This window comes from Notamacropus eugenii, chromosome 2 (assembly GCF_028372415.1).
Source record: "Notamacropus eugenii isolate mMacEug1 chromosome 2, mMacEug1.pri_v2, whole genome shotgun sequence".
NCBI lineage: Eukaryota > Metazoa > Chordata > Mammalia > Diprotodontia > Macropodidae > Notamacropus > Notamacropus eugenii.
Genome location: NC_092873.1, coordinates 20744814 through 20759745, shown reverse-complemented (window position 1 = coordinate 20759745; position 14932 = coordinate 20744814). Strand labels below are relative to the sequence as shown.

The 14932-nt window shown below is 49.7% G+C and overlaps 1 protein-coding gene across 1 annotated transcript in view; it reads right to left on the bottom strand.

Moving 5' to 3' along the window:
• The window catches only part of LRP5 (LDL receptor related protein 5), a 144903-nt gene that overhangs the window by 9258 nt on the left and 120713 nt on the right, over positions 1-14932 (bottom strand). The window contains exons 12-19 of the mRNA XM_072639367.1: positions 13309-13632; positions 12045-12244; positions 9352-9560; positions 7280-7470; positions 6040-6249; positions 4340-4465; positions 3162-3398; positions 217-327 (exon numbers count right to left, since the gene is read on the bottom strand). Coding sequence (XP_072495468.1) covers positions 217-327; positions 3162-3398; positions 4340-4465; positions 6040-6249; positions 7280-7470; positions 9352-9560; positions 12045-12244; positions 13309-13632 — 1608 coding nt within the window. The remainder of the gene's footprint in view (positions 1-216; positions 328-3161; positions 3399-4339; positions 4466-6039; positions 6250-7279; positions 7471-9351; positions 9561-12044; positions 12245-13308; positions 13633-14932) is intronic.

The window sequence follows — 14932 nt, the reverse complement described above, 5'->3', positions numbered from 1 at the left end:
ATCTTTCTTTTGTGTATTTTCTCCCTCTAGACTTGAGGACAGGGACTGTCTTTTCATATTTGTACCCTCCCCTGGCCCCCAGAACTTAGTACAGGTCCTGGCACTGTGTAGACACTAAAAATGTGTACTGGATTGCATTGTAAGGGCCTTGGCCAAAGTCACACAGGTAGCTGTGTAAGGACCAGTCTTGACTTTAGGGTCCTGAGGCCCACTCACCACAGAGGAGCTCATCAGAACCGTCCATGCAGTCGGGAAAGGAGTCACACTGCTGCCTGATGAGGATGCACTGACCACTGGCACAACGGAACTGGTTGGGCAGGCAGATAGCTGGGTGGGAAGAAAAGCCAAGGTGGGTCAGTCAGCCTCTGCCTGACATCCGCCACACCCAATTTCAAGGAATGAAACCTCAGTCTCGGACATCTCGGGTCTTTAGATGCTCGATGAGATACACACTTACATTGCATCATTCAACACACACGATTAAACACGGAGGCTGTGCAAACAGTCCTGTGCTCAGTAGAGGGGAAGTCTGCAATGGGTACAGGCCCTGTCCTCATGGAGCCTACAGCCCATCTGTGCACAGGGCTAGTGGAAAGAGTGAGTTCTGCCAGACCCAACGACCTTTTCTCCTCCTCATCCTTTTTTAACCCCTCCACAGTCTTTGACAGTGCTGATCACCCTTGCTCTCTCCGAGTTCCCCTCCTACTCATCTGATCACTCCGTCTTTGTATCTTCATCCAAGTTACTAACTGGTCCGTGAGTGTCCCACAGGCAAGAGCTGGGTAAAGGTGGACACTGAAGGATACCCCTAAAAAGAGCAACCCTCCCACCAGAGTGGCTAGTCCTCCCAGAACACCCCTGTACCCCTTTTGAAAAGGCTAATGACCCAGTTGGCCAAGAATTCCTTAATCGTGTAGCTTCAGGCCAATAATGAGACTTCTGGGCAAAGTTGCCTAGGCTGAGCATCAACACCAAAAGTCTCAATTACTTTCCTATGAAAGGGAATAGGGACAAGGGCTATGGTGCGCTTCGTGGCTTCCTCCCTGACCGTCTCCTTCCCAGATACTAAAGCTGTATCAGCCAGACCTTGGCTGGCAAGAGCCCCAGCCTCCTGGCTGACTGAGTCTGAGGCCAGATACTTTCCAGCAGACATCCTAGGCCAGGCAGGAGAGCAGAGTCTGCCCATGCAACCCCGGAGCCCATGAGTACGAGGCCCTTTCACCAACACAAAATTATCTTGTTCACAGTTGTTTTTTAAAGGGGGAGGGTGGAACATGAGCCACCTTTCAGAAACTACAACTTCTTGACACAATTTTTAAATTGTAAAGACAGGTGCCTTTCCCTGTTGTCACGGAGAGAGGCTGGGAAAAGGCTCCCTGTCCATCCACGCCGATGACCAGCTGGGACAAAGGGAGAGATGAGATGGGAGTGGAGAAAGTGAAGGCCCATGTAACAGGAGGAGCTTTTGGGGAGACAGCAGGAGGCAAGGGGGAAGGGTGGAAGGCTTTGCCGGTGTAGATACAGGGGAAGGCCTCTGGTGCCCGGGTATTGGTGACCACAAAAGGGGAGAGCAGGGAGGGCTTGGTGCGACTTGGGGACATCCCATCTGGCAAACCTGGGACAGGACAGCGCTTCCCTGCCAAGTTCCTTTCCTTCCTACTGCCAAGATTTTATGAAGATAAAAGGGGCAAGTCCCTTCTCGGGTCTGAGCCTCAGTTCCTCCTCAGCTAGATGGGGGTGGCACCCTGGTCCCTGTGAGCTCCAAGAGTCTTCTGGAATGGGCTCAAGGATGGCAGATTTAGGGTTAAAGGGACCTCAGGGACCACTGAGCATAATTCTCCTTTTCCCTGATGAGAAAATTGAGGCTCAGAGCATCCCACTCCTCGCTCCACCTCACCTTGTTCAAATAAATAAGCGGCTAGAAGTCCCATTCCTTGACTGCCAGAGATGGAAAGGAAATGTCCTGTGACCCAGCCTGGGCCACGAAGGTGCAGAGAGGATGAAAGGCTTTGAACCCAGCCACACCCCTTCCACTCTCTGGATCTGTGGGACTGTTTTCATGTGCTGGGGACCAGGGAGGAGGGAGGCAGGGCTGGGGCATGTTTCTGAAAAATCTCACCAGAGAAGTGAGTGATAAATGTTGGGAGGTTTGGACAGGAATTATCTGGAATTCCTTTATCTGGAATTCCTTGGGGGGGGGGGTGAAGTACACCCCCTACCAATGTGGATTGCAAGTCATTTCTGCCTGGGATTGATGGGACCTGTGCCTTCCTCAGTGTTGGTCTCTGCAGAAGAAATCATGTCTGCCAATGGAGAAGGGCTCCTGCTCTGCAAACTTAAGACACTCCAGCTTCTTGGGGCACAGCAGGACTTGAATCCAGGACTTCTGGACTCAGCAGCCAGCTCCCTCACCCACTCCACGACATGCTTCTTCTTGAGCAGATATTGTCAGTAAGTGCTGTGGCTGGAAAAAAGTCACCAACTGGCAGCTAATACCTGTTGTGCCAAGCAAGAAGTAGGCACCGAGGCTCATCTTCTGACCCTCCTAGCTACACTGTTGCAATGCTGATGTTCTTCTCCAAGAATTTAAAATATGTAACTGAGGCTTCCTCCAGTCATAAGTATTCATGGACAACCTCTGACCATGTGGCTTCCCTGCTCATGAACCTTCAATGGCTGCCTAGTGCCCATGGGATACAAAATGACCTCATTAGCCTGGCACTGAAAGTCCTTCACAACCTGGCTGTAATTAACCTTTTCAGATTTATACTTCACTTACATTACCCATTTCATACACTCTCTATTCCAGCCTAACTGGAGATTTTGCCATTTCCTGAATTCAGGATTCTATCTCCCATCTCCAAGCCTTTGTAAGACTGCCTGGCTATCCCAATTCTGATATGCCCTCCTTCCTCAGAATTCCTTCATGGTTCAGTTTAAGTGCCAGCCCCTACACACCCTTCCTGAGTCTCCTAATCATCAGCATCTCTTCGTTAGCAAGAACAGAAGCTTCCTGAGGGCAGGCATCCTTTCATTCTGGGGTTCCCAGCCATTATCACACACCCACCACACAGTGGGTGCTCAGAAGAGACTGGTTGGATTGGGTTCTATGGGCCTAGGGGGTGGGAAACGTCCCAAGGTTCCCTGGGATGCCAGCATACCATCGCAGTCGGCTTCATCAGACTTGTCCTGGCAGTCGATCTCTCCATTACACCGCCAGCGCAGGTCAATGCACTGGCCCTTCTCACACTGGAACTGGGAGGCCGAGCACACCGGGCAGTTTGCCTCATCGCTGTGGTCATCACACTCTGGGAATCCATCACACCGCCATGCCATGGGGATGCAGTCAATTTCCCCTGTGGCGCATGTGAACTGGTCTGGGGAACATGTCGGGGGCTCTAAGGAAAAAACATCAAGGAAGCCCGGGGGCAGGTGGTCACTGTCTCATGTGGCTCTACTGAATGGCTGAATTATTATTTTTACTGTGTACATAAACATGTATGGACACACAGAATATATGTGCATGTATATGTATGTATGTGTGTACATGTATACACACACACACACACACAAGTCTGGGTTTGTGATTTCATTAGTAAAAAACCTCCTGGTGAGGAGATTCCATCAATGTAGGGAGGCATCTTCTCTGCAATGTTTTATCTTGCCTGGTATTAAGTGACTTGCTCAGGGTCACAGAGCTAGAAGGAATCTGAAACAGGATTTGAACTTGGGTCTTCGACTCCAAGTTCATAAGAGGATCAGCTGAAGAGACTGGAGCTGTTTGATGGGAGAATAAAAGGGTCCGGGAGGGTATGGAGGGACCTGGAAGGACCATCACATGGAAGAGAGATATTAGCCTTGCACTGCTTGGCCACAGAGGGCAGAATAAGGAGCAGAGAGCACTAGAATTCAGATCAATGGAAGAAGAACTTTCTAACCTCCAGAGCTGTCCTAAGGCATGGTAGGCTGCCTGAGGAAGCAGTGAGCCCTCCTTTATGTGGGGTTGTCAGCAGAGCCTGGCAGAGCCTAAGATGGGGCAGTTTGTTATTCAGGGCTAGGTTGGACTAGTCACACTGGGCCCAGCAGAGCTGTACATGTGCACACACACATGTATGCCTGCACGTGCACACACACACACACATGCACACAGGAACCCCATTGGATCTTTCAGATGCTTGCTGAGATGTGGAAGGGTTCAAGAGATCCCTGATTTGGAGCACTGAGTACAACCACCTCATTTTCCAGATGAGAAAACTGAGGCATGGAGAGAGTCAATGGCGACTAGCAAGGTTCAAGGAGTCAGCCAGCTTCCTCAGCATCTTTAGAAGGCAGGACCTACCTCCACATGTCAGGAGGTTCTGTAAGAGCACCAGGTGGACAGGGCAGGAGCACCTCGGTGTTCCGTCGCCTTTGGCAATGCAGATGTGTGAACAGCCTCCATTGTCTCGGGAACACGGATGCGCAGCTGCACAAAGGAAAGAGACCAAAATGTGCCAGTGGGTGCATGGCTGGAGAGGTTCTAGCTGCCGAGGAGCCACACTGGCCCCTCCCAGGACAGAGCTGTTCACCCTCCAGACAATAAGGGCATCTCTGGGGACCCTCCACGTTCCCCCTCCCCAGCAAGGGCATGTAATGGCAATAATGCTGGCCTTGAAACCAGGAAGTCCAAAGCTTTAGATGCCAGCTGTGTGACCCTGGGCAAGTCACCTACTTAACTTCTCTTCACCTCAGCTTCCTGATCTGTAAAATGGAGCCAATAACACCATCTCCCTCCCTGGGTTGTTGTGAAGATCACATGAGGCAACAGGTATCCTCAAAGTGTCGCATGAACACTGCTGCTCTAATGTCTCAATGCTTTGTTAAAGGATGCCCATGACCATATTTCTCTTATGAGAGAGGTGGCATACTACTATTGGGCAGCTAGGTGGTGCTGAGTGGACAGAGAGCTGGACCTGGAGTCAGGAAGATGAATCTTTCTGAGTTCAATCCATTCTCAGACACTTACTAGCTGTGAGACCCTGGGCAAGTCATTTTACCCTGTTTGCCTCAGTTTGCTCATCTGTAAAATGAGCTGGAGAAGGAAATGGCAAAGCACTGCGGGATCTCTGCCAAGAAAACCCCAGATGGGGTAACGGGGAGTCAGACATGACTGCAAAACGACTAAATAACAAGAAAGTATATTATTACAGTTTTATGTATGAGAAGATGTTATGACTGCCAGTATTCCCAGAGCACAATAAGGCTAACAAAGCACTTTATACATGTTACACCACTCGAGGCTCACAACAACTGGGTGAGGTGGATGTGACCGTCAACTTCATAAGAAGAAACTCAGACAGACTGTGGCAAAGTGGCCTGCCCTGGGCCACACAGCCACTAAAGGTCTGAGGCTGGATTTGAACCCCGGTCTTTCTGAATCTAGGTCTAGCGCGCTATCTCTTGGGCCACCAGTGGCCTCTGGGAGTGAGTAGGAATCAAACTGAGGTGGTAGGATGTACGTCAGTAATGCACCTGAAGGGTCATTGTTCAAGCTCCTCATTTTACAGGAGAAGAAAGTGAGGCCCCGAGAAAGGGGCTTCCATTCCATTCCATTAGAGTTAGCAAATAATTATTGTTAAGGTTAACTCCGCACTAGGCACTGCACTAAATTGGAGGGATACAGAGAAGAAACAAAATAATTTCTGCCTTTCAGAAGCGGATGTTCTATTAAAAGGAAGACAACATAAGGAAAGAAACACAAAGTGATCCAAAGTTATGTCCCAAGGGAGAGCACTCTTACAACCGGGGGATCCAAGTGGGCTTCCTAGAGGAGGTATTCCCTAAGCTGTGCCTTAAAGGGTGCCAGGCCCTGGTGGGGATGGGCATCCGTCTGGGTAAAGGCAGATGCCAGAGATGGAATAAGTGTCACAGCTGGACAAATAGCCTATCCAAGTCTATGTGGGCAGTATGAACCAAGGCCCCCTGATTTCAAATTGTCCCCACCTTTCGGAAGGTACAGAAGAGAGGCCTGGAGCCTCCAGCCTGTAGGGGCCATCTTACCAAACTCCTCCATGTTGACCTCTTCCACCGCATGGATCCCAGTCAGGTGAGAAATCCGCCCCTGGATCCGGGTCCTTTTGTAACCACTGGTCTTCTCTACCCGTTCAATCATCTGCTGCTGACGGTCAATCCAATACAGGTGGTTGCCCAGCACTGTCAAGCCCATGGGCTGCACGATATTGGAATCTTCCAGAGTCACCCGGTTTGCTCCTGAAAGAGAAGGGAGGTCACCTAGTGAGGGGCTTCCACAAGGACAGGCGAACCCAAGCCCTGCCTGGTGGTCCATAACTCAGCTCTGCCCAGGTCCTAAACAATGGGTCTGAAAGGCAATGCCCTGTACTTTATGACTGGCATGGTGTAGGGGAGAAGCAGCTGAGGATGCCAACCCTTGGCCGATCAGTCAATAATCCTTTATTAAAAACTTATCATGGGCAACTAGGTTCTCTTTTAAGTGCTGGGTATACAAACACAAAAGTGAGACGATGCTTGTCCTAAGCAGGTGTACATTCTATAGGCTGAAAGACACAGGTTGTCCAGGGTTGGCCTCAGCTCTGACCTCGCACAGTGGGGGAGGCCCTTAGGTTTCCCTTAACCCCACCAGGAAGTGTATTTTACAATAATAATCATTATTATAGCAACAGTGGGAGGAGTGTTTGCCAAAGGTGGTATGCCATCCAGAAGTCTGCAGCGTCTGCCCAGCACATCACACGACCTCTGATAACAACGATAACAGCCAGCAGTGACAAGGACATAGAATCTCATTTTACTCCCATGACAACCCTGCAAGACAGGCTTTTGTGCCTTATGCTCAGGGACTCAGAGCTCTAGTTTTGAGCTCCTAAGAGATTCTAAGGTATACTTTGGGGAGTATCCCCAAAGAAGGGAGGGGCCTTTTCTCCATTGTCACCCAGGTAAGGTCCCCTCAGGTAGCCCTAGAGTTTCTTAAATATGTTCTAGAGTTTAGGATTTGGCTGCCCTTGTGGGCCCTGACCCTGAACTTTGGGGTATTCTCTCAACCATCATCATTCTAAGGCTAAATTCTAAAAGACAGTGAGCACACGATTGACATCTCCAATTCAGTCACATGCCTCAAAACTGGCACCCTGTGCAAGCCAAGATGTCCCTGCCCTGGAGAGGTGAGGTCCTTGATGAAAGACCATCTAGGCAGCCCTTGGCACCAGGAGAGACCAACCCAATCCAAGGGGGCCACTGTGGGACCTATGCCCTGAGGAGCGCTTACCTGACAAATCACAGCTCTCGATGCGTTTCAGGTCAGCATCTACCCAAAAGAGCTTGCCTAGCTTATTGTCGATCACCAGGGCCACTGGCCGGATGAGGCCAGTGGTAAACAGTACTTCCCGCTCGGTGCCGTCCAGGGCTGCCCGCTCAATCTTGGCAGCACGGTCCTGCATGTTGGTGAAGTACAGGTACCTGCCGAGGACAGGCACGGGCTGTGAGTGAGGGCAGCCAACGTCAGCGGCTTCCCACCAGACAAGCCAGCCTGCACAAGGTCAGGAAACTTGTTTGGAAGAATGAGAATGGAAGCGGCCTGAGAGCAGGGACTGTGTCATGTCTCATCTTTGGAATTCCAGACGGAACCTCTGACAGGCCATTTGACTAAATAGTGATGGCTCTAGGGTCAGGGGTCCTGAGTTCAAATTCTACTCAACACTATTTGAGAAAATTGATCTGCCTCCCTGGGTCTCAGTTTCCTCAACTGTAAAATGGAAGAGGTGGAACTTGTTGGCCCGAGGTTTCTTCCAGATCTAGACCTATGATAATATAGTTTTACTGATGAGGAAACTGAGGCCCAGAGAAGTGGCAGAGCCAAGGGTTTAACGTGGGTCCTCTTTCCATGGCACCATGCCAAAGTCCAATTTTGGATTGGATTGAGGAGGAATTGTTACAGAAACTGGGGCAGGGGAGGGGTGATTGTTAGAGATGTCAAGGTCCCCATCTTCAAATATCTCCAACTCTCTGTGACCCCATTTGGGGTTTTCTTGGCAAAGATGAAAGGTAAACAGATTTGTCATTTCCTTCTCCGGATAAAGAGAGTGAAGTGACTTGCTCAGGATCATTTAAAGGGTCAGAGGCCAGATTTGAACTCAGGAAAGTGAGTCCTCCTGACTCTGGACTCAGCGCTCTGTGTACCATGGTACCACCAGGCTACCCTAGGGTTCTTATATTGGGGGGGGGGGGGTGGGACGTAGAGGGAGAGGACAATTATTTTCAAATAGGACCAGTGAGAGGGATGTTGAAGAAAGGCAGATTCTGGCTCCATTCAAGGAAGAGTTTTAAAAATGACAGGTGTCCAATAATGAAGGCTGGCTTGTGAGGGAGTGAGATTCTCATCACTGGAAGTATTATAAATACCAGATGTTTCAGAGAGGACTCCCATACCAGATGGGCTGCTAGGCTGGATGGCCTATTGTAAGATCCCTCCCAGGCCTAAAACAATTGTTTTGGAATTGGTCAGTAGATTCAGCCGGAGAACTCAGCATAATATTTCTTTCAAGCTTCCTGGTCAGGAAGTGTGATCCACTCAGCCCCTGCGCAGGCCTGCCAAGACACCGAGCGGCCTAGGATTCCATCAGCCTGGACACTCACGTGTCCTCTAATGCAGAGCACAGCCCAGCTAGCACTTATCTGTGTGAAGCTCAGAGGGGATGTGACTTGCCCAAGGTCACACAGCCAGTAACTCAGTGTGGGGGCTTGAATGGTAATGCAGTAGTTTAATACGTTTCAGAGGTGGAGCTGGAACCTGTGTCCTCCTAACTCCAAATCCAGTATGGCCTCTCTGGGCCGTTGCCTCATTACCTACAGACACAGAACTAAAAATAAGGATGGATTATAACTAAATTAATTGCTTAGATTAATTAAAATCCAGGGAGTTCCTCATGGCTTGCAAGGTGTTTCAGAGCCATTTTATTTGACCTTCCCAATAATACTGAGCAGAAGGTACCACAACCTTATTATTAGCTGGATGAAGAAACTGAAACTTACTGGTGAGAAATAATTTCCCCAAGTGTCCGGCGCTTCCTAACGTTAGTGGACATTCTAGAGTGCCTTACACACATTATCTCATCTGAGATTCCTCCTGGGAAGGGTGGTATTACTTTCCCTTCTTTGCAGAGGAGGAAGCTGGGGGCTCCATGGCTGAGAAGTGTCCAAGGTGGGATTTGAACCCAGCACCCTCCACTACATGAGGCTCCTTTGAGACAAGTAAGGAGATGGACAGGCCAGGACTCGAATTCTAGTGCTCTGACTCTAGCTCTCCTCCCCTCCCCGCCGTCATGGCTGCTGGTCTCTCACCCGCGCTCAGCATTCACCACGATGGCTCTGGGCTTGTCATGGTCCCCACGCAGCACCACTCCAATGGCTTCCCCACTCAGCCGGTGCACGTTGATGGTATTGGCGGTCTCGCAGGTCCAGTACAAGGTGTGGCTGTAAATGTCGATGCTAAGATCATGGGGCTGCTTTTCCGAATTCTGCCCTTGGTTTGCAGAAGTCACGACAAAAGGCTGCAAGACAGAATCAGGAGAAAGCTCAGAGCACCAGTCACTTTAATGGGTACGTCCTCCTCAACTGTGCACTCCTTGAGGGCAAGCAATGAGCTTCCTCTAAATTTAGTAGTAATGCCCCACCTGCTGCTCTGCAGACAGATAAGTGTCTGGAATATAGTAGGCTCTTAATCACTGCTTGTTGACTTACTTAGTTCAGGAAACAGCAGTCACCTAATAGGGGCACTGAGGATATAATCTCAACAGCGTGTCATCCCAGGGAGCTTACACTCTACTGGTGAGAGGATGCAAAATGGCCAGCCCAGAAAGAGGGAATGTTGAGTCTAGAAGGCAAATTGGCCAGTTGACCTGAGTTCAAATCCTTCCTCTGATACTGACTAGTCTTGCGACCATGGGCAAATCACTCCACCTCTCCTAGCCTCAGTTTCTCTATCTGTAAGATGGAGATAATAGCACCCAGCTCACAGAGTTGTTATGGAGACCACAAGAGAGAAAGGATAGAAAGAATTCTCAAATCTCCCTTCCTTCCACCTGGTGCCCCCCAGGTGCTCATCATATTAGCACTAGACAGTGTGGACATCCCACTGGCATGGCCCACTGCAGTTTAGGACTCCTGGGCTCACACAACCACCCCCTCAGTCTCCCCAGTAGCTGAGTCACCACTCCCAGTCCCATTTGTAAATCTTCAAGCATCACATACATGTGCACTGTATATTGTCACAGTGATCTGGCCAAGGAGGGCCTAGTTGCCAACTGTTTCCTTCATCATGGAATGCCACAATGCCTGCCACATGCTCCACAGAAGACAGCCTGCTTCCTGCATTCTGCATCATGTCAGATTTCAGGGAGCAGATACTTCAAGGCTCCACTTGGAGCAAGCTAGCAGCAGGCAGAGCACCCCCATACATGCTTGGAGATCCCTCACAATGTATTTTGGAGCTGGACTGATTTCATTGGCATAGAGAGTTCCCCACAAGGGAGCACCTTCAATCAATGCAGACCAGCACCTTGTCTCCTGCGTACAGTGTTAGTGCTGTCTGCGACCTGTCCAGGGCCGCACAGTCAATGCGAATCAGAGCTGGTCTTCCAGAAGCAGCCTGGTGCTGCCATGCCTAGTGCTCATCCACTAGGGGATGACAGAACATCTTGTGCTCAGCAAAGTGATGATACAATAACAACACTAATCTAAACCTTTGAAAGACTTTGGAACCCTGATTCACTCAATGACCAACCACGATGCCAAAGGACTCACGAGAAAGCATGTTCTCCCGCCTGACTGAGAGCCAACAGATGCAGGGCACAAGCTGACACACATTTTTGGACATTGGAGGGGGCAAAATAAGGGACATGACTAGATCTCTGAGTAGGGATTTTATTTGACATAAAGACAGAATACGCCTCCCTCCCCAGTAACCGTAAACTTGATCCAACTATCTAATTATCCTTCAACCAAAGAAGAAGGACTTTGCCCCTAATGAAGCAAAATTGCTTACAGACTTCCATAACTACTAAGGATTTGGGATGAAACTAGAAAGGTAATTTCCCAAACTGCGCAGATGACACTTGAAAATCTCCTAAAGTGCTCTCTCTTTTAAGCTCTTCACAGCCTGGAGCCAGCCTGTCACAGCAGAATCGCCTACCTCCAGGGTCTTTCAGGCAATTTACACCCAACGCTTCCTCTGCGGGAAAGCATCAAGCCAACAGTTAGCACTTTCAGGCCTTGCAAAGTGCTTCCCTGAGCCCCAAAATGCCATTCCTATCAGTGGAGACTAAAGAACTTCACGTCCCATGCAATTACATGTCCCCTGAGAGCTCTATATTCTCTGATGTGAAAGAGGCACAACCAGGCCCTGGAAAGCCCAAAGCCCCTGCCCAGAATGGAGGGTCTCAATTCACACAATAATGGCAGAGGCAGAGTGAGGGTTAGGGTTTGGGATCAGAGGAAGAGGTCTGAAGGTGGGCATTGTTGCTGCAAAGACAAGTGTTTACTTGTCTTACTAATTCGCTTTAAACCTGCATCTAGTCACCCACTGATAACTAGTCTTAGGGTTGCATTAGTTATACACTATAGACAGATCACCGGTGGAGTCAGGATGATAGCCTGACATTTACAGAGGCTGCTAGGGGGTGCCAGAGCACTGGACTTAGAGTCAGCTGCTGAGTTTGAATCCAGCCTCAGACACATACTAGCTGTGTGACCCTGGACAAGTCACTTAACCTCTATCTGCCTTAGTTTCCCCATCTGCAAAATGGGGATAACAATAGTATCTACTTGCCAGGGTTGTTGTGATCATAAAAAAGTATTTGCAAAGCATTTTGCAAATCTTAAAATGCTTTATAAATGCTAGCTTGCAGCAGTTTCGTCCCTCTCTCCTCCTCTTCGCTACAGAGAAACCAGTGTTTGGGCTCTTGAGAAGACAGATGTGTAAGCTTGCCCTGAGCCGCACACCCCACCCCACTCCCAGATCCAAGAAGCACACTTGCCTGGGTCCCATCATCTTTGGCCCTTTTAATGTTCTGACGCCCGTCCACCCAGTAGATGAACTTGTCCAGCGGGTCATAATCGATGGCTTTGACATTGCGCAAGCCATGCAGCGGGAGGACCACATCCGGGCTCTGCTGGTCATCTGGTATCATTCGGCTGATAGCACACTTTTGACTAAACAGCAGGAAGGCAGTGGGCGCTGAATGATAGGGTCAGAAAGGGGAGAACGAGGAGTATGGTGAGAAAAGCCAGGCTGGTGGGCACTTGTCCTACACTGGGGATACCAGGCAAGGGTCCAGGAGCTCAGGTCAAGATATTAAAAAAGATGTGGATGCCAGGAAGAAACTCCCCTGCCCTTAATACTGATGCCAGTGATGTCCTTGGTTGCTTTGACCACATCTAAGAGAGGATATCTTTCATCATTCAGACCCAAAGTTGCTATTATCAGCTCCAGGAAGAGGTTTTTCACCCTGAGATACTTTGAGCTACCTCTGAGCTAAATGCACCATAACACCCAAACTACTCTTGATTCTCCACCTGGAGCCTAGGCATCCTGCTACTGGCTCAAGAGGCTCTGAAACCCAAGGGATGGCACCTGGTTGGGAAAGTCTTGTTTGGATTAAGGGCCCTGTCTCCAGAACTCTGACCTACTCTCCAACCCTCATGGAGAACAGTCTAGATTCGTTCTAGTCCTAGAAATGTTTTGAATAAAAAAAATTCAGGAGGCAAATAGGACCATCCTCCAGGAGCTGTCCAGCATGGTTTCTCATTCAACTCAGCTGGCTTCCACAAACAACATTCATTAAGATACTACTGTGGGCAAGGCCCTCCGGACATGGGAAAGAAAAAAGATTAAGGACCTGCCTTCAGGGAGCTCATAGCCTATTAAGATAAAATCCAAACAATCATAATGCGCACACATGAAATTCCATCGGCAGCCTCTGTGTGGGTCAGCTCAGGCCTCGCATCCCAACTCCCTGCCACCCAAAATCATTTTGCATTGACTTTTTCAACATATATTGCATTAAATCAAATGTGAGCTCCTTGGTGGCATGTGCTGCTTCCTTTTTATCTGTCTCCCCAGCACAGTGCCTGGCATACAGTAGGTGCTTAATTACTGAACTGAATGGCTTGGCGCATTTGTTAACTCGAGAATCCACACGTTGTCCCTTAAGTGGTCAGGAGGCCAGTCCCCCTCCCAGTCCCCCAGCACCGGGGCAGATGCTTAGTGAGAGAGGGCTGAAGGGGGTCCCAGGCACGTACAGCTGCAGTTCCTGTGGTTTGGATCCAGTGTGTAATGAGTCGCGCATCCACATCGGTAACCACTGGGGATGGCCAGGCACAGCTGCCCACAGTGCCCATTGTTCTGGACACAGTCATTCAGGCCATCTTGGCGGGAGGAATGGAAGACCAGGATGTCCATCACAAAGTCCAGATGGCCCTGAATCAGCGTCCGGTTCTTGCCGTTAACCTTATCGGCTCTCTCGATACTGTGGAGATTCCAGTCGGTCCAGTAGATGTAATCGCTGTACTGCGTCAGTCCAAAGGGGTGCGGGAGGTCGTCGGCAATGATGACCCTTTCTTGACCTGAAATGTACATTGTGTTAGCGTCAGAGCAGAGGAAAGGAAAGGCACACAGAAACAGGGAAAGACTCCTACTGGAGGGTGGAGAACATAATATGTAAATCCTGGCCCCAAGCAAGTGCTACAGTGTTAGTTACTGCTTATTATTATTATTAAGACCTGGACCTGGAATCAGAGGAGCTGATTTAAATGCAGTCTCAGACACGTGTGACCCTGGACAAGTAAAAATACAAGGCTGAGCCCAGCTCCACCACTAGGTGGCTGTGGGTAGGGCAGTCCCCACTCTAGGCCTCCCCTTCCTCACCTGTGAATGTGCAGTGGAACACTGGGGATGGCAGGAGACCTGGGCAGGGACACATGGCCCCCTTGTAATGGCCAGCCGCATCTCCTCTGCTCCTCGCTTGCTGGTCACCTGGGCAAGTGACCTCCCTAGGACTCAATTCCCTCATCTGCAAAATGAGACCTTGGGCCAGACCACAGGATTATGTCATCCAAGAATCTGAGCTGCCAGGGACCTTAGAGGCCACCCAGAACAGCCCTTGGATTTTTGAGATGAAAAAGTTCCAGGAAAGTGGAGGTGACCTATCCAGCTGACCTCAGAGCTCTCTCCTACCTCTAAATCTTAACATCCTACTATGAAGGCAGATCTCAGGTCAGATCCCGGAGGTCGCTCTCCACAGGGTCAGATCTCTGAAGTCATTCTCCACAGGGTCAGATCTCTGGAGTCACTCTCCATAGAATCAGATCTCTGGGATCACTCTCCACAGTGTCTCCCTTCTATCTAAGCTGAATTCATTCTGAGCCTGAGCCAGGAAAGACTCATATATTTTCTCTCTGACTGGAACAGAAGACAGAGAAATGAGCTTGGCTCTGGGTTCAAGTGCCACTGCAGACACACACAGGCTACGTGATTCTGGACAATCACCTAGCATCTCAGTAATCTGAGGAACGCCCTATGTTTCCGAGAAGGGCTGACCTGCATTGGTAACATGGCTTCCTCTCCCAGGAACGCCCCATACCAAGGCAATCCCAGGTCAGGGAAGTGAGGAAGGCTGTCCTTAGCCTTCCTCTGGCAGGACAAAGGAGAGGGTGCCAGAATCTCCTTGCTGCCTGGGGCTGCTCCCAGGGAACGTGGATCTCTTAGGACTTGCACCAGGGCAATGGATCTTAAAGCTGAGACAAAAGAAAAGTGTTTGTTTTTGTCCACTCCATGGCCTGCCTCTTTACTTTTCCAGAGGAAGGCACAGACGGAAGTGCTGGCCAAGCCCAAAAGAAATCTGACCCCTGCAAATCTTTCATGCCC